General features: G+C 45.4%; 1 protein-coding gene across 9 annotated transcripts in view; it reads right to left on the reverse strand.

The window, feature by feature from the left end:
* TNRC6A (trinucleotide repeat containing adaptor 6A) overlaps window positions 1-16,424 on the reverse strand; it is a 142,734-nt gene that overhangs the window by 26,723 nt on the left and 99,587 nt on the right. For all 9 annotated transcript variants that reach the window (XM_019649826.1, XM_019649822.1, XM_019649825.1 and 6 more), the window contains one exon: window positions 5,835-6,179. In XM_019649826.1, the coding sequence (XP_019505371.1) occupies window positions 5,835-6,179 (345 nt within the window). The remainder of the gene's footprint in view (window positions 1-5,834; window positions 6,180-16,424) is intronic.

Here is a 16,424-nt window from a genome sequence, read left to right on the forward strand (position 1 = left end):
GGGGAGGGGGGAGAGGGGAGGAGGGACCAGGGGGACAAGAAGCAGGCCTCCGCCCCGGAGTGGCTCAGCGATATAGTGGGAAGCCTCTGTTCTTAGAACAGCTTTTCCACACACCTGTCTTGCGTGTTATGACAAGTTTATAAGAATGACAGTCTTTTCCATTCTATTTCCATCAGTGTCCATGTTCAACCTGAAATGCTGCACACAGGTTAAAAAGAGTATTTTTAGTTCTACTCTCCTTGACAAAAATTTCTGAATTTACCTTCATAGCCGTGTTTATTAGACAACAGAGAAATGGGTAACCGAGATGGTGAAGGCCACCGACTTATTCTGATTAAAAATCGGCTGCTGGCACTGAAGCCCGCCGAGGACCAGTTGCATCGTCCTGTGACCTTGGACTTGCGGCTGTGTGTCATCGTCTGGTTGTCACACGGCGGGCAGCGAACTGCTCCTCGCTAGGTTATGGGTGTGGTGGTCAGAAATCCTCCCAGGTAGGTATCGAGCTGCTGAGGGGTCTGCACAGAGCCCGTCTTTGGGGACTGCTCATACTGTTCTCTTCAGAGCAGTAATCAGAGTGTTAATAGTGCTTTTAAATCACACACACACTCAGGTCAGGACCCAGACCTCATGAACCAACCCCTGGGGTTGGAGGCCTAGTAAGTGTAACTCGCTACTAGGGTATTCAAAAATGGAAAAGCACGTTCATCTCACATTGTTTTCTCTCAAAGCACAATGGTTAAGCAGCAAAAGGCGAGGAACTACAAAGAGCAGCAGGAAAAAGGACTAGCGAGACCAGAAAGGTGCACAGAATTCACCAAATATACATATTTTAAAGTTCTATAAGTGACTGACTTCCACTCCCTGCTTGAGAACCGTTTTTCTAAGCTGACAACGCTTGTCGTCTTTCAGTGCCCACCAGGACTTTTCACAGGAGGTGAAGGACACGGAAAAGTCAGCCTTCTTGGATCAACACATATCGCTACAGCACCTGCACCCCAGTCACTCGCTCAGCACGAAGGTCACGAACCCTGGAAACAACCGTAGAGGGCAGGTCCGACCCCACACGCCCCTCCTTCCAAAGGAGAATAATCCTGCTTCTTTACTGATTTTCCTCATCTCAGGAAGTTCCCTAAGATTCAGCTCTGATTCGTTCCCGTGCACAGCAAATCCAAACCATCACCAAGTCCCAAATCCATCCACTTTCCTCCAAATCTAAGGCATCATCATCTTCTCGTGGACTACAGCAAAAGTATTTCTGTTGCCATTATTTGCTTGTGTGTGTGTGTGTGTGTGTGTGTGTGTGTGTGTGTGTGTGTGTGTGTGTCTTGCCACTTCCACACAGAAGGAATAAGAACAGAAGACGGGGAATGTTAGACAAAACTACCCAAGTTGAAAATAAAGGAAGGGCCCTAAAATTTAACAGTGGAACATCAGAAGCATTCCCGTAACAACAGGAAAAGAGAGGATTATCTGCTGCCAACACCTCTGCTCACTGTTGTTTTGGAAGCTAACTGATGAAATATGGCCTCCAAATGAGATAAGATAGTAGAAAAGAAACAAAAAAAGTTAGCATGTAAAAAGCAATAGTTTTCCTATAGAACAGGCATAATCGACAAGAAAATGTGATGGAAAAAAAGAGCTTCATTCTAACAGCCACGAAAACTATAAAGCAACTTGAAATAAAGCTAAAGCCTTTAGTGACATGGGATTAAACTTCACTGTGGGCCCAGCAGACACCTTGACCAAGGATGGAAGCTTGTTCCTGATTTGGATCTGTGGCAACGTCCTAAGTTTAATTCAGGTATAAGACACTGCTAACAAGAGACTGTAACTTGATTACAGTGATTTAAAATTTCATATATAACAAATGAGAAAATTATTTTTAAAATCTCCAAAAGAAGAGTTATGGGGTATCAGGGGAGGGTGGGTCGCACTTCCTCACAGCAGTTAAACGGCAGTGTACTGTCAGAGTACAGTAATCCAGGAAGAGACCCAAGGATACGGCAACGGTTAGCATTTTAAAAAGTAGGAGAAAAAGAATATTCAATACTTTAAAAAAATGAAGCAATTTTCCAAAGAATTCCAAGTGTTAAAAGATGAAGCCAGGGCCGGCCGAGCGGCTCAGTTGGTTAAGAGCTCGCTCAAGAGTTTGAGCTCTGAGCAACAGCAGTTCGAGTCCAGCCCAAGCTGAGCAGCCGCTGAGCTGCCAACAGGTAGCAGGATGGCTCAGCTAAAAAAACAAAAACAAACAAACAAAAAAAGATGAAGCCATGAAATTATCAATGAATGAGAATTTGGTATACATGAAAGCAAAGAAACCATGAGAAATGACACAGACTTGACTACTTACAAAGAAAGTGAAGCCTTTTTCTGTCAGAATAGGTCGAAAGCAAGAAAAGCCAGCAGAACACACATTTTGCAAGCCAATTCTATGCCCTTTTACGTTAGTGGAATTAACAGAATCGGAGAGACGGGGGCAGGGCTGGTGGAACGGAAGCTGTGGAAGAATCAGACTCCTCGGTGATCACAACCGACCACCTGAGGCTTGGAGGGAGACGAACAATGCGTTTCCTGTACCCACAAGGCAGCCCAACGCCATCCTTGCGATGTGGAAACTTTAATGCTACCATTTCTTCCTTAAAACAGCCTCAGTTCTTGGTCATTCACCAGGATAGTTCAAATGTCCTTGAGCTTCCTTAAAAAAAAAATTCAAATGCAGGAAAGGCTATCAAGAGTAATAAAGAAAGCACCCACGTACCCCTCACCTTAAGAAACACACTGCTAATTACAGTATAATTCTCCTGTGTAGCCCATCGCTGTTACACCTCCTTCCTTCCCCGGAGGCAGCCAAGGGGTGACCTCTCATCCCTGAACCACATGTCATGCTGTCCTGCAAACACGGACTACGCACCACAGGATGCTATTAAACATACCCCCTCCTGCTCAGGGGTCATCATGGTGCCATGGTCGTACTGGAGACCATCTTTACTCCTGTGAAGTTAAACGTGAAGTGAAATGAATGTGTGTGCACATGGGTACATGTGTGTATATATATGAAGGGGGGGGAGTGGTGTGTGTGTGAAACCAAGATAGGAAAATATTCACATCATGGGATCTGGGTGCAGGGTACACAGGGGCTCGCTGTCTAGCTGTTCAATTTGTCTGTACAGGTCATGGATGCTGGATCATGAAATGTGGGCTGGAGCCCTTTGGTCCCGAAGAGTGATGCTGCTGCCAGCCTGCAAGCCTGTCAGGTGGCCTGTGGGCCCCAACGGGAGCCAGGTGCCAGAGGTCGTACAGGGTGGACGGAAGGCAGCCCTAAGTGTCTCGGCTCGGCCTGCAGAGCTGTCTGCTTTGACCAGCACAAGGCTCTAAAACTTCAAAGGGGAGTGTGAAGGTACTTTGGGGGCAGGGTATAAAACCAGTGCGGTCGCCCCTGTTCCCACCGATCCTTCTGTCTTCTACTCCACTTACCTGCCAGCCCATGCAGGCACTGGGTTTGCGCCCTCTGACTGACAAAGGACCAGGTCTCACGTTGGTACCACCCTACTCCCAGTGCAGTGTGTGATGAGACGGCATGGCAGGTCCAGCACACCCCACCTTTCTGTGGATGAAGCGTACGTACCAATGTACATGTCAGCTCTACTCATTAACTAGCTCTATTCAGGAAACAAAAAAACCAGCTGTAGATACAGACAGATAAGAATAAAAGCCAAAGGCCCCCACAGCTCTGAATGCACGCAGCTCAGGACGTGCAGCTCCCTGTTTCTGGGCCTCTGTGCGTGCCGGCGGCGCTGGCTGGAAACTGTGCTTGTCACCGCTCACTGCTCACCTCATGGGTAGTGGCACGTACAAAGGAACTGTCCTGTAAACGTGTGATGTGTTGGTAGATGGGGTCGCATGACTGAGACAGACAGAGGCAGCTGTGGTCCTTGGCCACTCTAGGTGTCTGGGGTTGAATCCCCGATGTCAGCCAGACTGCCTGCCTCCCCCGACTTCCACCAGCCCCTCCCCCGGGACGCCATCCACCCAGGTGGGAGGCTCTCCCTCTCCGGCTGTTTGGAAGACTGCCTCCATGCCCACGCCGTAGGCCTTCTTGTCATCAGAATCATACCTGTAACACTGGGATTTCTGACCCAAGTCCATTTTTGAGAAACAAGACTCTTACACTCCTGCTGTTTCCAGTTCAGAAACAACTTTGTTCTTTTATTTCCCAAACCAAAAAAGCACATTTAGCACACAGCACATTCTAAGCTGACCACCCACTTCCAGGGGAACCAACCGCCATGGCTCCCTCCGGGGCAGCAGTGAGCACCCAGCACGTGTCATCTGAAAACCTCTGAGGTTCGAGTGTGTTTCTTCTCATGCTGATGGCTCAGTGCATCTGCGTCCAGCCTGACCTCCCAGGAGAACCGCCAACCAAATGCTCACTGACTTGGGCTGGATGTGTTCCGTCTAAACCAGCCCCTCCTTCCTACAAAGGGCAGGCCCTTCGATAAAACTTTCGGGAGACCATTCACTCAGCGCCAAGCTGTAGATACTAAGCTGGCCACATTACACGTCACACAGTTTAATCCTTAGGACACCCTACAGCTTGGGTCCCACCGCCCACACTTCACAGCTGAGTTAGGTGACCTGGCAAGACCCACACAGCTCTGAGTTTCTGCAGGGGTAGGGGGCGCGTATTAACTCAGGAGGATAAGTGAAGTTTGTATCCTTTCCAATAGTAATGTGCTGCTCTCATCACCTGTGCGAGGAACTCACGTCTACCCCTTCTGCCCGACCCAGCTCACCCGGCAGCGCACACCTAGCACAGCCAGCACGGTGGCTCCAAGCACAGCTCAGGGGACACACAGATGTCCCCCTCACTGGCTGTGAAATACCGCTCATGTTATCACGTGGAGTCATTCTGGCTCTTGGCAAGAGAGCACAGAGGTAGAAAGTCAGGGACTACCTGGGACGGTTACAAAGGGCTGCCCGGAGGAGACGCAGGCACACGGGGCACACAGTGGACTTGGGATTGACAATCTAGGTCCATCTGGCTTAAGCCTGTGTTCAGTACCAGTTCGCTGGGGTTTTCAGGTGTGGGAGCCATGCCCCTCCTCAGTCCTCTCTCTGGTTCGTGATAAAGGCTTCAAAACAGTCTGATAAATGAATGGACAAACCAACAACCACCTGTCAGAACCTGTCAGAGTGTGTCGAAACGCACTAGGCTTCGAGAAACTTGTGACCACATAGAGATGTACTTTATGCCTTGCCATCATCACTGAGCTGAGACAAGCCACTCTAAAGGGACAGCTGCATGCACGTGCCACCTGAATGTCGTTTTCATGAGTGGCAGTCTTTTGGTGGCACATGGTAACTCAGTGATCTGGGCAAGTTATTCCGTGTCTTCATGCCTCAGTTTCCTCTACTGAGACGTGGAGATAAGAACGACCCACACCTCACAGGTGGGCGAGGCTGAAGTGCAGTAAGGAGCACACAACTGTTCAGCAAATAACGGGGTGTGTGTGTGTGTGTGTGTGTGTGTGTGTGTGTGCATGTGTGTGTGCGCGCATTTTCACGGGTCATAGGACCAGCACTAGCCATAGCTGCTTATTAGTAAAGCGGGGAGAACCTGGAGGGAGCAAGAGGAAAACGGTCACTTCACCAGCAGACGCGCAGCTACTTACTGGCCCCACGGTTAAGAGTCCCCACCCCCAAGCCCCCACACAGAGCTTTCATTCCGCCCCAGCTGCAGGTGAAGGCCAGCACACTGCCCAGTGCCGTGCCTCACGGCCCCGCCCCTGCTCAGCGGCAGCGGAGTCTTGAGAGAGATGCCTTGTCTCACTCACCTGCCTGCTGCCTGCCGTCTGGGGCCTCCGTGCTGCTGTGTGGCTGCAGACTCGCAAAGGCGCTGCTCTCTGGCTGGCTGCTTGGTGCTTTAACAGCGGGTCCCAGGTTTGCTGCGATGGCAGGGAAATGCTGGCCCCTCTTCAGAAGCTGTTTATGCTCCTGGTGGCGAAACCGTGGCGGGACTTCGCGAGGGTACCGGGGCAGGGCCTGAGGCTGCTGGGGCTGCTGCTCGCTGCTGGCTGGGGCGTGCCTGGCATCGTTAGCGGTGCTGCTCGCTGTGGAGGGGCCGTTCTGAGAGCTGGCAGGCGGAGGCTGGCTGGCACTGGGCCTTATCTGGTCTGGCACTGGGCCAACAAGAGAAAGAGGTGGAAAAGATTAGCCGGGGGAACGTGCTTCCAAGGGTAGCCCTCCAGTAAAAAGGCACCCCGCAAACAGCCCTAAAAGAGCAAGAGCTTCTAGTGCGCAAGGACCCCTCGTTCACGGGCTCCGGCTTCCCAGGAGAGGTCACTGCCAAGGGTCCACACACTTTCTGCAGACTGGTCCGTGAGGTCATGGAGACCCTCGCATTCCTTGGCCTGGGTGACAGCTCATGTGTAACCCCCTGTCCCACACTGTCCTCTGACCAGAGAACAAGGCCAATGAGACACTAATTATACACCGTGTGGGCCTGACAGAGACGAAAGAACAATGTGAGACATCAAGTGCCAGTGATCCTGGAAGAATCAAGACCCTTAGTTCCTTGGGAACTGTTCTTAATCCGTCTCATCGTTACTCCTTTCCATCTTTGCAGGACAACACAAGAACAAGGGTACAAACCGTCTGGCGGTTCCCTTATGAAAAGGCAAAGTTAAGGATGTTTTTGTTGTTAGAATGTAAAGTCTGAATCAAATAACACAAACAGAGAAGGGAAGTAAACATGAAGATTATAACAGCATGAAAGCTGAGACTAATCAAAACTGGAGAGTACCTTGGACCGCTTGTCAGAAGCCAATAGGAGAAACAGCCATTTGTCTACTGTGTGAACAAGAAGCTACAGACAGTGAACTTTTGGACCCTAAAAGAGAATGCACTGATGGAAATGCCCTAAATCAGTTCTGATATACCCAATCTCTAAAAGTACCGAGAATAGCATGGTCGACGAATTTGTGGTACCAGATGAACCCAGGTTTGAAGCCCAGCTCTGCCTGTACTAAGCGTTGGGTCTTTGAGCAAGCTGCACAAACCTGACTGAGCCGATGGTCTCCTCTGGGAAACGGGGTGACACCTTGCACAGCTGTCCTAAGGCTACATATGTGACTATTTACAGAGCACCAAACACAAGACTATATAAACAGTGGCTATTTTCTTTCATGATGGGCACACTCCCACCTTAAACGTCTGCAGCAATTTAATGTTTCTGTGAGGCTGTGATGCATCTTCCCAGATGCCACTGTCATATAAATGAAGTGAAACGTCTCTGTGCGGGCAGTGGGGACACTCACAGAAAACTGTTCAGGGTTAAGAGCGCCAGGCCTGATATGAAAACAGCCCCAGCCTCGCAAGGTGGGTTGGCTGTGTCTTTCTCCTTGTCTGCACAGTGCTGTCTAGGGCTAGTACGCAGCATGATGTAAACACTCAGGAAACACAAGCTATTACTGTGGCCCAAATAAAGCCAGCAGCCACCAAACGCCTACAATGTACATGCTGCTGTGACACAGTGTTTCCAGTAGGTACCCAGCTGCCTCTTACACGCCCTCAGCCTAGAGCCTTCGCGGTTAACAGTCTAGCCCCACAGTCGTCTTCTCCTCTGACGACCGACGGATTTCCACTGTATCACTAATACTAACACCTTTTAACACGATTTAGCCCTCTTAGGTTTTTAAACTTGACTTTGATCTTTCTAAAGTAACACAAGTAAACTGTGGTTCAGGAGGAATGCTACTGAAATATACGAACATTCTAGTGCTTGAAATCCCGTCCGTTCTCCTCCAAGGCGACTGAAAGTCTCTCACTGATAACTATTTGGGACAAGTGCGTTCAAGGTCTAAGTACTTTGCGTAGAAAATCTCGTCTCCCAGACAATGTGATGCTCCCAGAATGTGGCAATAACGTATACTTCCTTGCCACGAGGGAAATAAGGCATCGGATACTCTAAAGTACCTTTGAAACCACAAGATAAAGTACAGTAATACCTTGGTTTGCGAGCATAATTCGTTCCGGAAACAAACTACTCGTATTACAAGACATCGCTCATTTACCACGTTGAAATGTATTAGAAATGTTTGTTCGTCTTGCACAACGCTCGCAAACCAAGTTACTCTCAATCTAAGGTTTTGCTGTATATGCAACTCTAACATTGTAAGGAAAATAAAAACCGTAACTCAGCTTTTACATGCTTAGTACTTGAACGTGACCGTAAAGTGGTACAGTTTACCCACTGCCGAAAAACAGGAAAAGGTTGTGACAGCACCTTAATAGACCAAAAAGATGTTACTTAGGTGAGACGGCAACAGGAAAACATTCTCTAACACATGCACAGACTTAGACGACAATCACAGACAAACGCCGGGAGTGATCAGGGCCCCAGCACCACAGCAGAGGTGACTAGGAACTCAGAAGCAGGACTCCCCTGCAACCAACCCAGCCCCTGCTTCAAATTCAAACAACTGCTGTCTTCTCATCAGTCAAAGTGCCAGGAGGAGACTAAGGCTCAGGCAGGTGCTCACTTCTGGGGCCAGAAATCTTCACTCACACCAACAAAACCATAAGGAGTGTTAAGTGCTGGCTACGCAATGAAAGGAGATAATCTGAAGGACACTCCAGACGTGAGCCCGGGACACAGGAATAATGAGTAAAGGAGATGCTAACAGTCATGTAGGCGGGGGAGGGGTGCTGAGTGACACATACAAATACTGAGCAGTACTGGCTGCTGTGCGTGTGCAGTTAAACTTCAGATTAATTACGTCAGTAAATAAAAATAAGAAAATCGATTCCATTCGAAAGATACAGAAAAGGCATGAGGAAGAATTATTTCAACATTGTGGTGAATACGTAACACAAGTAGCTGCTGAGAAGACTCCAAAACGCCTGCAGCCTGCAATCAAAACAACTGTGGGTGGGCTAAATTTCCTTGTTAATAAAAGCTCTTAAACTGGATTAAGAAAAGAAAAGCAAACTTAAGGAATGTACTTTGCAAAAATCACTCCTGAAACAACAGGAAATAGAGAAAAACACAGGAAAATTGGGGGGAGGGGGAGAGTATGAAGACAGATACCACCAAGAAATGCTAACAAAATTTAAAGAAAGCACTAGTGATATCAGATTTTAAAACTTCAACGAGAAAAGCATTATACAGGATAAGAGGTATTTATAGTAGAAACCAATTAAAAAGAGATAAACAGCTAAGAATATTTATATACCAAACTTTACTATCAAAACATGTAAAACCAAATGGAGACAAAGAGAAAAATGGAAAAAAAAAACACAACACCAAAGACTTCGAAAACAGAGAATATAACATCTTTTTTGGCAAGTACCCATGAAACAGTCATAAAAAGTTCTCTCTCTCTCTCTCTCTCTCTCTCTCGCTCTCTCTCTCAAGAAAACATCAAGTTGCAAAAAGTAGAAATAATACAGACATTTCTGTGTTACAATGCAACCACAACAGAAACAACACTACTAGCAAATGCAATTTCCCTAAATTTTGAGTTGAACAGTAAATACCAAAACTGTATGATTATCAAGAAAATAGTGAAAAAAATACACAATAAATTAAGCTATGGCTAAATCACAGTGTTAAAAAAAAATTCACAGCCTTAATTATTTTCAGCAAGAACATCCAACTCAAGTTAAAAAACAAAGCAGAAAGGAGAACTTAGTAAAGATAAAAGTAAAAATCAATTACTTTCAAAGTGAACCAATAAAATCCAAGGCATGGGTCTATGAAAAAAAAATAAAATACTAGTTAACCTAATTTTTTTAAAATATTAGGCTCAACTTTAGGCTCAACTCTACAAATAACTTGAAAAACTGGAGGTGAAAATTATTTAACAATGATCCCAGAAAAGAGAAAAAAAAATAGATTAACATATAGAAGAAATGGAGAAATTTATAAAATCACCAATCAGGATCGGACGGCTTCCATGGTTGGCACTACCACACATTCTATCAACTGGCATACTTTCAAAAGACAGCGTAAGATGGAGCACCAGCATGACACTGTTACCAATAAGTCAGACAAGTTGCGTGCTCTCAAACAATGGGGGAAAGAAGAAATGTAAATAGTACCCAGAATAAAAAAAGAAGGTAATTTCAAATGCAGAGACTGTGGCAAGACAAGAAAATACTGGGTTGTCAGAAAAGTCATGACGCATTTTTGCAACGAAAAACAGAAAAATACATCATGACTTTTCCGACAACCCAATACTACGGACGATCAATCTATGCCAGTAAAACAGAAAACCCAGCTCTCTGGACCAGGCTCTGGAACAGGCCTCAGCAAACCATTTCTGCGAAGGACAGAGAGTAAGCATCGCAGGCTCTGCAGTCCACACGGTCTGGTCCAGCTACTCAACTCTGCGGCTGCAGCGCAAGAACCAGACACAGGCAACACATAAGTGAGTGGGTGCAGTTATGTCCGACAAAACTTCACACAGTGAAGCAGGCAGGGGCTAGATCTGGCCTTCAGGCTGGGGTTTTGCAGCCTCTGATCTATAAAATACAACTGACCCAAATGAGCTCACAGCGGAGAAGACAACCCTACAGGGTAACAGCCGACGCTGAAAAGGCCCTCCGAGATCCAGCTGTCTGGAGCAGCAGGCCCAGATGACCTGCAGGGAGTGTGCATATAAAGTACTTGAGAAACACGCAGGGTATACCTTACAGAAACTGTCCCGGAACCAACAAGTGCAGCTCCAGAGGCCTGGCTGGGTCGAGCGTTGGCCTTGCAGCGTCTGGCCGCACAGCCGTGGACACGGTATTAGCCTGCGTATATCTGTGTCCTCATGAGATAGAGGAGCGGGTTTGTTGTGAGGCTGTAACATGAGGATGGATGGACGTAAAGAACTAAGAACAGTACCCAGTACATGGTCAGTGCTCAGTAAATATAAGTGCTCCACGTACGCATCCTCTCATCCACACGAACGCTGCAATCCTCCAAACGGGAGCCCAGCATGCTGTGCCTGTGACATCCCTTTTGCCTAAAATGCCTTGACACCCTTCTTACAAATCTGCTGACCACCCGTCCGACGGGACAGCTGATTACCGCACAGGGACTCAGCAGACTCAGAGCCGCTCAGGCATCCCCTGAACCTGCACGTGCTTCTAAGTGCCGCTTTCTTCCTTCTCCTCCCCTGTATCCGTACCGCAGGCACTCCCAGCACCGAGCAGGCACAGCAGACACGTGCGAACCACGGGCTGAATGAACAAAAACTGTCAGCACTTAGGAGCCGGCTGAATCCAAACTACACAGGATGATGCTGAGGGTGAAGCTTGGTAGGGCGCCAACATGCAAGAGACGGAATAATCCAGAACCAGGAAATGACAGGAAGAAAGCATGATCCAGAGCAGCAGAGAGTGAGGCCCGGATGGCAGCTGATTAGTGCTGCTGAGGAACTCAGTGGTTACAAGTCTCTGCTGTAAAAACCCTGGAGCCAGCATCCAGGGAGCCAGTGCAGTCAGCGCAGCGTCAATGAGGAATGACACCCTAATTAGCCGTAATGTCATCCTGTCCGTAACACGAGAGAGTCTGCAGGAATTTCATTCAGCTAGTGTAAGATTCACATGTACCCACTAAAATCTTTTATTTTACATTTGTTTGTCGTACTGGGACCCAACTTATCTTTTGCAGTGTTTAAAGGAGAAGGGCAACATTTGAAATGGCCCAGAAATAAACAAGGTTTTAACTTTTAAGAATAAAAAAATTACTCATTCAAAGACTTTAAGCCAACAGTTCCCTAAACTGTGCTCCAAATCAAGACTTCCCACTTTGCGCAACACTGAAATGGACCGACATTGCAATGAATTACTAATTTTTGCCACATCCATGACTTTTCTGATGACATTTCATGTGAAAGCATCCTATCATTCTGTAAACCTAAAACTATTCTAAAAAATAATCTATTAATTGAAACATACCACAAAAAATGTCTATTAAAGTAAAAAAACAAGAATAAGTGACTAATATCCAAAGTTCTAAATATACCCAGTTCTAAATTTATAAAAAGTTTGTTATTTACTGTTACTCAGTAATAATTATTAAAGTATTTTAAATTAATATTTCTTTAAATCTTTAAGATTTTTTATAATGCCATTTTAATAAACTTATTTTAGGAAACATTAAATAAACGAACTTCCTTTGGCTCTCTCCAGGTTTACTAGAAACCAGAGATTAGATATGAACCCGCCATCAGTCTTCTGGGATGACTAGCAAACTTCCCCCCACACCGCCTACCATGTCTTCACCCCTCAAGACTCTCCTTTATTCTTATCCTTCCAAAGTCTACAATTCAGCTCTGCATAAGAGTTTTCATAGTGGCTACACTGTAAATCTTCTAAGAACACCTGCATAAATAATAGGCATAGTATACAAAACACCATTTTAAGATGGGGTTTCACTTTAACAGAATGAAATGTTAAAATGACCTCCAAAATATAAAAACCACATATAGATTTGCATTTGAATTCTTCAAAAGACTGAAATAGTAAAAGTTTACCAATTAAAAATATTACTTAATAAACATCTATAGAATAGAGTTTTAAAACTTCTTTTGGCAGGAAGAATTTCTATCTTTAATCCCAATATGTATATCATTATAAAGGAAGAGCAAAACCATCAAGTTAAGCCCTTGGAAGACAAGATGGCTCAGTTAGAAAATTTTATTCCCACATGAGAGCCACAACACAGGATTTGCCTAAGTATTTATGTCTTATTTTTATTAAGAAAAAACTTCCTACCATCTCAAACAAATGAGGTTAGGCATGACCAAAAGGTAAAACGTAGTACAGCAATTAAGCAACAAGCCAGGGAGTTAAAAGGCACAATTTCTAAGCTGTCAAGTATTAGGTTAAACTACCAAAATGCTCAATGCTTAAAAATAATCCTTACAATTGCTCAAAGGCTGTTTTTAAAAACAAGTGTCACCTTGTTTTTAAGATAAACATTGTTTAAAATCTTTATTATAGGGAATTATTTTATGCTGTTAAGAGCCACAAAATATTGGGTTGTCGGAAAAGTCATGACGCATTTTTGCAACAAAAAAAACAGGAAAAATAAGTCATGACAACCCAATAAAATAACATTTGTAAGAAAAGTTAACATGTAACAAACTAGTATATTTAAATTTTAACTGTATATCAGGCACATATATTTATATTCCCATTCTACTGTTTATGTGTCTAATAGGAAATGATAATCTCTTTAAGCCTAAACTCTCAAACCAATTATTTCAGCTGCTGCTCTGCAACAAGAAGGTAGCTTTCGGTGCCGTTCCCTCCAAGGCCCTGCCTCCTGGCCAGAAGCGCAAACAAGGGCGGAGGAGGCCAGCTCTCCCAGCTTTCCACAGGATTCTCTCTCACTGGGACAAACACAGATCTCAAAAGGCACAGACTTGATGAAAACATCAAAGCAGATCAGTAAATTCTCTACACCAAGAAGTCCTAAAGAAAGATGTTTCCAACTTCTGCTGCTTTCTCGCCCTGCGGCTCTCATTAGAAAATGGTGACAGGGCTCAGGGTCACTTTCACGGCTTTGAAATCTGGCTTGCCGACAGGCCTGTACTTGAGGCCCAATAACTTAAATTCTCTCTCTTTATGCATTAAGGGAGGCAGGAGGAGAGGAGCCAGCTGGCTGAACAAGGCCACGGGCAGTGCTATTCATTTACGATGAGCTTATGAATCAGGTTTATTTAAAACACGGCCAAACATGATGCTCCCATGAAACCCTCCCTCCTACTAATCAGCACACGGGATGATTTACGTGACACTGTCCCTGTATGGACACCCTGCCTCCTGCGCTAACCTCAGTGGCCCTGCAACGCTGAAGGGCTGAGAGGAGGCTGCTTTAGGATGACAGGGGCGGAGCTGGAATTTCTGTTGGGATAACTGGCTGCCGTTTTAACTGCCGCTACCCAGCCTGGAAAATACCTAAATGCTTGCCAACCCATTAACTTCCGCTAATCGTAGCAAGGAGACTAAACTGAATGGCTGCTTGAGAACTTCAGAGACAAGACTTAAAAACGAACATGAACTAAAACAAAATGTACAGACAGCCTTCCACAGCCTTGGGTTCTGCATCTGTAGACTCAACCCACCTTGGATTCGAAAATTAAAAAAATAACAAACTCTGTTGCTGCTGACATGTGCTACTTCGGCCTGTGACGCTGCGTCTGTCCTGCACACGTACAGACTTTTTCTCATCCTGACTCCCTCAACAGCACAGTGTAAGGACCACTGACACAGCATCCCAGGGTGTTAGGTGTTGTGAGTGTCTGGCGATGAAGTCACGCCCACGGGAGGGCTCTCTCCTCCCTGACAATCGGCTGCCATCCATTATGAACAACAGTTACTATGGGAGCCAGGAAGTTCATGACCACCTGACTACAGAAACAAATGGTCACCACGTCCTTCACCATGGGAGGGCAGCAGGGCCTAAGACAGAAATCTGGGGAACCGTGAACTGCCCAACACCCCACAGATGCCATCTCTGTATCTGGATTCAGACCCCGTTTTTGGTGGCCGGACAACTGGCTTTGGGGCGACCTATGATTTTTTTGGATTTTGCAAAGAAAAACAAGCCTAAACTAAACTTGCAAGACGTGAACTGTATGAGACAAAAGAGACCTCAGACAGCGAAAGGAACAGGAAGCCAGAATGAAGAGAACAGGAGGAGGGAGGTGCATCACTGACTGGGGTGATGGTGTACTTTTCATGAGAGGATTAATAAACTAAACCTTCTATATGAAAAGAATAAAACCAGGGCCGGCCGAGTGGCTCAGTTGGTTAAGAGCTCGCTCAAGAGTTTGAGCTCTGAGCAACAGCAGTTCGATGCCCGGCCCGAGCTGAGCTGCCACTGAGCTGCCAACAGATTGGCAGGATGGCTCAGCTAAAAAAAATAAAATAAAACCAGGTCTACGAAGGGGGGTGTGTAGGTTACATGCACACGCTGCACCCTGCCGTCTAAGGGACTTGCGCGTTGTGTCCTCTGGTACCTGCGGGGTCCTGGGCCCAGTCCTGTATTTATATGTTATACATGTACAAGCAAATCTTAACGTTTCTGTTAAAAGTTCCTAAGTGAGGAAAAATACCAAAAGGCAAGACCTCATAAACAATCGGTTCAAAATTAGGTATCAAATTTCAAATAAATATGAGGTTAAACTCATTTTAATTCACTTTATAAATCCTCAAGAAGTGGGAAGCGTACGTCTCCTGGGTCTTAGGCAAGTGGCACCTGACTGCTGTCTCAGGGACTCTCTTTCTAGCAAACCCCTGCCATCTGAGATGACCACCCAGGGAGACAATCCTGTAGGTTTCCCTGAGCTCCATAAGTGAAATTCAGGATGAAGCCCTACTCACAAATGCTGCTCTGAAGCAGACACCTGCGCAGGGGACATCCACCCCGCAGTGCAGCTCTCGAAGCTTCCGGAGCTGGGGACACTGCACAAGAGGCACAATATTGAGTTTCCAAGCCCTCTGCTCAATCTGTCCATCAAATCTTGTCCAAACGTGTGAGATCCAGAAAAGTGGGCTAATGAAAGATCATTTTTCAGGCAGAGGCACATGCCTTAAAAGAAAAGAGGCTTCTCTTAAGTCCTCTTTCAAAACTTACCATTCTAGGAATGGTCCCCACGCTTGTTTAGTTAGAACTGCTACGGGGCACTGGTTAGAAAAATACGTTCTCTAGCTTCACAGATTCACTAAATCGGAACGCGTCCTTTTTTTGACAAATGCACCAGTGGCTCTCGTGTCTGAGCAAATGTGCAAAATTCTTGTAGATGCCGCAGCGTCATCTAGAGAGCTTCCGAACTCCACTAGGGACTCAAAGAAAAATAACACCTAACAATCAACTACAAGTTAGTAAGGAGAACAAGAAAAAAGTCCCAAACACACTGAAATTCAAAATAATAATAATAATAATAATAATAATAATAATTAAGGAGGGTCACAAAGTCACACAATAAAGGAATTATCATAAATCACTGAAGATACAATTTATTTAACAAACAGGATGCTAGTTGATTTCTGATATTTTAAAATTAGAAAAAAGTCCCAAATATATAAACATAAAGTCTGGATAAATTAGTTAATGCTATAAATGCTTAATATTTAAAAAGTTTTTAGAAAACATAGGCAAAACTTTTTCTAAATCTGGATGGTAGGTTTTTCTCAGCACAAAAATGAGTCCAAAAAAATAAAGAATCTAAAAGTAAAAATTTAAGTTTGACCAAATAAAATTATGCAGTATATTTTATTTTTTCAAGCTGTGTGTATGTGTGTGTGTGTGTGTGTATTCCTAGTGAAAAGGCAAACTGAAGAATACTTGTCCTTTGGAACAAGTTAAAGGTGTCCATGCTTTCCCCTCCCACTGCCCACCCCAACTTCCCCAAACCGAAGGA

The sequence above is a fragment of the Hipposideros armiger genome, unplaced genomic scaffold (assembly GCF_001890085.2).
Source record: "Hipposideros armiger isolate ML-2016 unplaced genomic scaffold, ASM189008v1 scaffold_135, whole genome shotgun sequence".
Classification (NCBI taxonomy): Eukaryota; Metazoa; Chordata; class Mammalia; order Chiroptera; family Hipposideridae; genus Hipposideros; species Hipposideros armiger.